Below are 8,211 nucleotides of genomic sequence, written 5' to 3' on the forward strand. Positions count from 1 at the left end.
TCAGCAAATTTTAGTTCTGCAAAATTTTGAAAAAATTACCACATTGAAATAAATTTCAAAAAGTGTTTATATATATTAAGGCATTATAAAAATAGAATCTCTCAAAAATAGTATTTTTCAAATTTTGTATGTTAGATCTACGAGTTGAAGCGATTTTCACCTGTAAAATATCAAATAACTTTTTGAAATTTCAAAATGTATTTCAGAAATAAAATGAATGAATTACTTGCACAAATACTTCATTTTTCAATATTTATTTATTTCAAATTTTTGCATATTCATTTATTTTATACATTTTAACAAAATAGTTAATGGAGCATTCCGATAGCGAAAAATTTCTCTAAGTCATTTTCTTTTTCGACGGACAATTTTACCATCTTATTTTTTATCAATGTAACAGTACCAGTAATAACTCTCTCCGAAACCTTGTCGTTCAGCTCCCAAGATTGTAACTTAGCTGAATCACACGGATAAGTAAATAAAGATCTTTTTTTCTCCCAAAATTTCCCTTCAACTTGCAACAACTCAGGAGTTTCGGCATTTCCAAAAATTTGTTTAACCTTCAGAATTCTACCATCGTCTAGAATCATGAGATTATTAGGAGAAGATGTTGTTATTATAAATTGTTTGTATTTAATTTCTTTAATATGACCATTCCGAGACATCTTTATAATATCGACGACAGGTGGTAACTTTACTTTTTCATTCCGAAAAAATCTTTTTTCGTGAAATCTACGGCACAATTGAGCTAGTTTACGAAAAGGTGTACGAAGATACTTTTGAATTTGACCCAGAAAATTTTTCAAAAGGGAAAACTGTTACCAAACTCAAATTGCATTTTAAAAAGTTTACGTCGTCTACTAAATGAATTAGATGATGAGAATTTAACACTTGAGACTTCTTACCATAATAATCCTTTAGAAAAACAAAAAAAATTGTAAAGTACTGCTTTGCTTGTCTCGCATATTTAGTACATGTAGCAGAACTGCATACAATTCTGTAAGCTGCATGCAGGAGCAAGAAATGACAGTAAAGTTCGTTTCTTAAGAGACCTTTTAATACTATTGGTCCACAATAGATTAAAAAAAATCTTAATTCTGTTGCTTTCCACTTAAAGTAAAATTGAATGGGCTTTGTTTTTCTCTGAAACTCGATCGGAATTTGACACTTTATGTGGCGAAGGCGACTAGTGAGGATATTCCTGTTTCCAACACTTAACCTAAAATTAAAGTCACCTGAGATTCAGAATTGAATAAGCAGCTTCATTATTCCTTGACAACAAAGATGCATAAGTCGAGTACGAAAATTGCAACCATATTTAAGAACGGAACAACGCGCAGAAAAGCTGATGTCCCATGGTGATGTTCAGGTTGTTGAAACCCTCGAAAAGAATCATCGGTTCTTTCTTCTGCATTGGTGGAAGGGTATACTGTTGTACCCTCTACTTTTTCACCGGTAACAGAGCACCTTTCGCATGCGAAGATGGCAGTGTGACCTACAGTGTTCTTTAAAAAAGCCCAAGCAGGTGTGTCGACAACAATGCATTTCAACGTGACCCCTAAATGTTTTCCACCTATGTATATTCCATCTTGTTGTAATATATTTAATTCTCTGATGAAACGTCTTAGAAATATCTCAGCAGTTTTCGGTTTACCTTCACTATCATAAATTGCAATTTCAAATGGTTTGTAAATATCCGGATCAAAGGGGACTTTCCCTGCAAGGATCCACAAGTGTTCGGTTCCAGATTTAGTCACAGGCGCTTCGTCAGCATGGATTCGTATTTCTATAATTCCATTTTTGTGCAATTTCTCATTTACACACCTTTGAAGTCCATTTGCAATTCCAAAGTACGCAAAGGTTCCTTTGCCATCTATATTATTTTTCATTTGTTCTACCTCATATCTTGCTTGACTTGTCCCAAGAAATGTTTTAGACGATTTCGGTAAATTGGGCATAAGTCGAGATCTTAAGATGTCCAACAATTTATCCAACTGAGGCTGTCATATTTTACTTTCAATAGCCCATAAACGCAACTTTTGCTCATCTGTGTCATCATCTAAGTCACTTTCTTCTTCCACAGAATCTGAATCATTCCTTTCTTCAGACGAACCCAATTCTTCTTCAATATCCTCCAAGATCGGCGACTCGGCGATATTGCCCTGAGATTCTGCTAAAATTCAAAGAAAATACTATTAGATAATAAACACATTCTGGTTAGTCTTTGAAAATTTTACTTTTAAATAAACATAAAAACTTAGTCATCAATATTAAAATATATTATATCATATAATAACATTGATATTCATAATTGGAAAAATTGCACATTGAAAATATATTTTTATCAATGACTGATCAAACATGATTAGGGTGTCCACCCATCAGAGAGAACTGGGGAAAGCCGGAAGAAACTTGGCCCGGGAGAAAACCGGAATGTAGCCGGGAGAGAAATATTACACCAGGAGATTTCCCCTATTTCATAATTTGCGCGTTTTCAAGTTTTGAAAGTTTCCAATTAGAAACAATATAATTTTCAAAGTGTTTAGAATAATTTAATATTAAAGAGTCACAATATCTAAAATTCTGCAATTTTGAACAGTGAGACTAAATTTTTTTCTTTAATTAATTTTTAGATTAATTTTTGGGGGCTTAGAATTTTAAATCTCATAATATTGTAGATTCAAATTTAAATATTTAATATATTAGGATAATTCCACTACTAGATATTTCAAAATTTCATATTAAAAGCCTTGATGATCAATGTTAAATTTAATAATTTTAGATGTAAATATAAAGCAATTTCGATTTGAAAAGCTTCAAATTGTACAATTTCCAAAATTATAATTATATTACAGCTATCTGGTTTTGTGTTCCTTTTTTAGTTTTTAGTTTTCCATGTAATATTTTGAAATTGTCCGATTTTAGTTGAATACCTAACCAAATAAATTATTTCAAATTGAAAAAATTAAGATTGGAAAATTTTAAGAATGAATAATAATTCTAAATAAAGGTTTAAAATAAAAAATTAAAGATTGACTTTAAAATAAAAAGAGATCAAAACTAAACTATCTGAAATTTATACATCAGTAATTAAATAATTTCGATGATTTAAAATGTTTACAGTTTTAGAGTTCTGAATTTTCATGTTGAACGCTACATTTGTAATTTTTCCCTTTCATAGGTTTTAATTTTGCGATAAAAATTGAATCCGTTCAAGTTTCAACGTTCCAGAGCAAAAATGTTTTCATTTTTAATGTTTTCCATTTGAAATTAATATTTATTTTGAAAGTTTTTTAGACTAATTCAACTCATTTCATGATTTCAGAAGAATCTGTTTGAATCAGCTTTAATGTTAAATTATAACTTTTTGGGCGATAACAATTTAAAATTCTAGAATTTCAGAAGTTTGACTTTGAAAGATTCAATTTAGTTTTCAATTTCAAATTTTCAAATTTTAATCTCTTTCAATGTAACATTAATAATATTCAAAAGTTTTCAATTTTCAATTGTTACATTTTGAACGCTTTTAATTATAAATATTACAAGTGTTTCAAAGATGCTCAAAACATAATATTTAAAAACTGGTTCAATAATGGATTTTTAAATTGTTTATATTCTTCATGCTAGGAAATGAAATTCTAGAGACGTGAATGCGTGATTTGCACGCGTGCATTTGCTGCTAGTGTGTGAAAAAATGTATTATGAAATTAGCGTACAAATTAATTTTACCTATCTGAGTAAAAATTTACGAATTTGAAATTCTTTTACCATCATCTTCATCAATTAAATTTCCAGGAATAGAGAGATTCTCACTAGTATTCTTATCGCCCTGTTGCAATACTGAAAATTATATCAGAAGTTATTACTTCAATAACCACATTTTTTTCACGAAATTACAAATTTTACAAAAAAAGTCCATTAAATTTATTAAGAATGTTAAGAAATACAATATTTAAACCTATAAAAACTTACTTCCAATGTCATTTAGTGATTCTGTGCTTAGTGCTCCGATATTTTCCGTGTCATAATCACCATTCGAATGATCCGAATTATTAGAATTATTTGTCATTATTGATTTCAGTTTCTTCTCTGACTTTTACAATTAGTCTGCGCTTTTTCGCTCGCAAAGGATTTTGATCGCGGACTAAGTTCTTTTTCTCCTGGTCCATTTTATTGTTTAGATGATTTTAAGCTTATGATTCTTCTATTATGCACCATTTTTGTCGTCTGCTAATATTGATTACTGCCTGTCCATTCATGTGGCGCTGGTGTACTGGTCCACATGACACACATTTTTTGGCGCAAGTATTTGAAAGTTGGTGTGCGTGATCGAAAGTTTTTTTTAACGTATGGGAAAAATTTTAATTTAAATTAGCGAAATTGATCATTCAATATATTCTTGAAATTAATGTCATACTGTTTTTAATCAGAAAAATTTTTCGACTGGCCGATGAAAATAGTCTTAACTCAAATCTACGAAAACTAAATGTATTATTTCTATTCTACTTCACAAGAACGTTTTATCCCCATACCCTAATATATAGTGGTACGACATTCTGATGAAGCAGAGTATAATTAGTATATTTCTGTTTTCGGAGATTGAAGTTGAAAATGATTTTTTCGGAAGTCGTTTTATTCAGTAGGAAAATTTCTTCAACATTTCCGAAACCTAGCAGATCCTGATTGGAATCTAGTCGAATACCAGTCAGCCGATTAAATAAATATTTGACCGGGCTAAGCCAGATTAAAGCCTGTGCTTAATCCCAACTAGAATCTGGTCGGATGCCGACAAGGTAAATTACAAACAGTAGATCGGTAGAAATTATTTTTGGCCGATTTGTTCCGGTTAGATCCTGACCGGAACCTAGTCGGATACAGGCTACGCTACTAAGAAATAGTAAACCGGGCTAAATCAGGTGTGACATGATTTCTCCCGACCGAGTTCCAGTTCAACCCGGCCAGATCATGATCGGGCAATTAAGAAACAGTAAATCGGGATAAATCATTTGTGGCCCAGTTTGGCCCGACCGGGTCCCGGTGGGAACTCGGTCAGATCCCGGCCGGGCAATTAACAAAATAGTATCCTGGTTTGACCCGGTCGGATTCTGGCCAGAAACCCTCTTCTGGCCGGGTCAAACCGGGCTATTTCTACACGGGGAAATGTTACGCGAAAAGAAATTGTAATCGATTTAAATGATTTATTTAAAAATTATTGTATTGATATTCCTGTTAACAATTCGAGTATTTTACATTTGCATAACTTCGCATAGTAATAAATAAAAAGAAAAAGAGAGCTTACAATTTGGTACTTTAACTTTTCGGAACTGTAGCTTTTGAGGATGGCTTTTTCACAGAGTTTCAATTTGTCGGTTTAGCGCAGTGGTTAGCACTCCTGACTGCTAGGCGATAGATTTATAGGTATAATAGATGTTCCGTACCCCATAGCATTAGAAATTTTGTTTGTAATATAATGTTTAAAATTTAATATATATATTCAGTCTAAACAGGACCATTAATATTTATATTCAAAGTACTCGCAATCAATTAATAATTATTTATTAAATACCTTTTTTTTATATCCTTAGACTTAGAGTATAGCAGTAGTCGTTAAAATGAACCGAAATTCTTCAATCAAATTTCAATTCTTAAAATCATTAATAATATTCAAACGATATATAGTCGTAAAATTATGAATGGATAAAGCAGATGCGTCCTAAGAAAAATTAAATGATTTTTGATCAGTTTTTGAATTAACTCTGGCATCCAGGTTGATCCGGTATTGGTACCCAGTGTTGGGCCGAAAATGGCAACCATACCTTGGCTGCCAAATCAAGGCCTTAGTTATAATCCGGCAATGGCGCGACGATGGCAGCTATGTTTAGTCTAATACTGGTACCCAGTGTTGGGCATTATCCTTATTCTTATCCAAACTATCAATAAACGTTTACATTTGTATATTTCTCCATTTTATGTCGAAGATTTATTATTTTTAGTAAGGTTTGCACCAGTTGAAAAAATAAAGGGGGAAAAAACTTAAACATATATCAAAACAAAATACAGTGAAACCCTTTAATAGCCATCCCTTCTATAGCACTTCCGGGAATCGACGCCGGAGTTTGTGGTTGTGACTCAGACGAGCACTCAGGCGAGAATCGGCGCTATAGTAGAGTTTCACTTTATTTGTCTGAAAAAAACTATTTACAACAATGTTTATTCTTAATTTTTTAATTATTTGTATGATTAAACATCATTCTTATATTAATATGTACATTGAATCAACCTAGTACTAATTGTACAATATTTTGAAATTCAAAGGCATGAATTTTAGATTGAAAGCGTTAAAAAAGTTAATAATATTCCATGAAATTTAAAGCATTATCAAGATAAAATAAATAAAGCCATGTAAATAAATATGTAAACTAAATTGATAATTATTTATTTCAAACAATTTCTCTACATTTATTTAAATATTTAGAAAATGAAGATGATTTCTCTAACTAAATCAATAAGTAATCTCTTTTAATTCAAAAGAGATTGGAATATGATCTACAACTCTGTTCCCCGAGAGAAGACCCTACAGAACGACCAATAATTTTGGTTTGCTTCGCGCAGCCCACTGTTCAATTTTTTTAAGAAAGCGGGATGTTTTTAGATGTTTCAGCCAGTCTGAAGTAAGGCTTTTCAAATTCATGAGCAATTTTTTTTTACATTTCTTTACGACCCTGGCGGGCAGTGAGTTTTATGTTTTCTACTACTTTTCTTTTTCTTTACCGAACTTCGTTCGGTTCAACCTGCTCCAGCATCAAAAATCAGCATCTACGAATTTTTCTGATTCCAATGGCATATTACTTGCACAGGAAAGTTCAAAATTTGAAGAAGTTTAATTCAATCAACTTTAGCTCAATATTCGATTTGATATTGCTTACTTCCTCAATTTTCCAAATTTATATACAAATTACATATCTTTTATAAGGGAATAATTGTCACATTCTGAATATATTACTTTAAATTCTGGGATTGCAAAATTATTAATTTTTACCTTTTACATTATAAAAAGAGCAAGTGAGTGACAAAACTGAAGTGGCTACCAAGGTCCTAGTCCCCTGTACCTCGAGACTTACGAGCTGTGAGTCCTTTTCTTTTATGGCTAACAACTCGTTAAAATCATTCAAACTATTTGAAAAAAAACCAAGGAAAGTAACTGTAAGTAACTGTAAGTAAGGAAACTGTAGGCAAGTTTTCTGCACATTTTTGTACTATCTGGGCCGTTATACGTAATATATTAAACCTCATAATCTCTTAACACCATAAACATTCGACACCTTCACCTCTTAACCCCATAACCTCTCTACCCTATAACCCAAAATTGCAATAACCTTATAACCATAAAAATTATGAATAATTGAAGGTGTTATGGGTTTAAGGGGTTGAAAAGCTAAGGGTTTAAGGGTGTAAGGGGGTTTGGGATTAAATATATTAGGTAAAACGGGCTAATTAGGGTAGTGTTATAATAATTTTTAGGGTTATGTCAAAAATCTGAATGAGAATGTATTGGATTTGTGGACCCCCCCCCATTATCAAATGTCCGCGGCTTGAGACCGCCTGAACCCGAAAAACACGTTTATACGAATCTACGTATCAACGCTGAAATGCTTAAACACGGTGGGGAGTACATATCACATAGACAGTGCGAATTGATAAATTAATGTTTCGAGATGGGAGACGTCCCAGACGATTGAAAAAAAAAACGATTAACGTACCAATATACAAAAGAAAGGAAGATAAAAGCGACTGCAATAATTACATATGGATTAGCTTATTAAGTACTGTAAGTAAAATATACTCAAAAATATTTATTCGTAGGGTAATGAAAAGAACAGAAGCAAAGGTTTGGGAAGTCTAAAAGTAGGTTTATGCCAGGAAGGTCATGTACGGATCAAATATTTAGCTTAAGGCAAATTACAGAAAAAAGTTTGAGAGTAGGAAAAAAAGTCTTCTGTGCATTTGTTGACCTAGAAAATGCTTTTGACAAGGTAGACAGAAGACGGGTAGCAAAGCGAGTGTAAGAATGAATGAGAAATTGAGTGAGTGTTTCAATAATATTTAAGGAGTTAGACAAGAATGCGTTGTCTTCATGGTTATTTATATTATTTATGGACAAGTGTTTAAGAATGGATCTTTTCGACGAAGAGGATGTGGATCTCGAAACAG

At 32.0% G+C, this 8,211-nt stretch overlaps 1 protein-coding gene across 1 annotated transcript; it reads right to left on the minus strand.

Moving 5' to 3' along the window:
• Positions 1-1,265: 1,265 nt before the first annotated feature.
• LOC117169737 lies at positions 1,266-1,958 on the minus strand. Its single transcript, XM_033356243.1, has one exon. The coding sequence runs from the start codon at positions 1,956-1,958 to the stop codon at positions 1,266-1,268; it is 693 nt and encodes a 230-aa protein (XP_033212134.1).
• Between the last annotated feature and the right edge of the window lie 6,253 nt (positions 1,959-8,211).

Source organism: Belonocnema kinseyi, chromosome 3 (assembly GCF_010883055.1).
Source record: "Belonocnema kinseyi isolate 2016_QV_RU_SX_M_011 chromosome 3, B_treatae_v1, whole genome shotgun sequence".
Taxonomy (NCBI): domain Eukaryota; kingdom Metazoa; phylum Arthropoda; class Insecta; order Hymenoptera; family Cynipidae; genus Belonocnema; species Belonocnema kinseyi.

Coding starts and splice junctions, on each gene's coding strand:
- LOC117169737 (XM_033356243.1), bottom strand. CDS start 1,958: ATGCCCAATTTACCGAAATCGTCTAAAACATTTCTTGGGACAAGTCAA.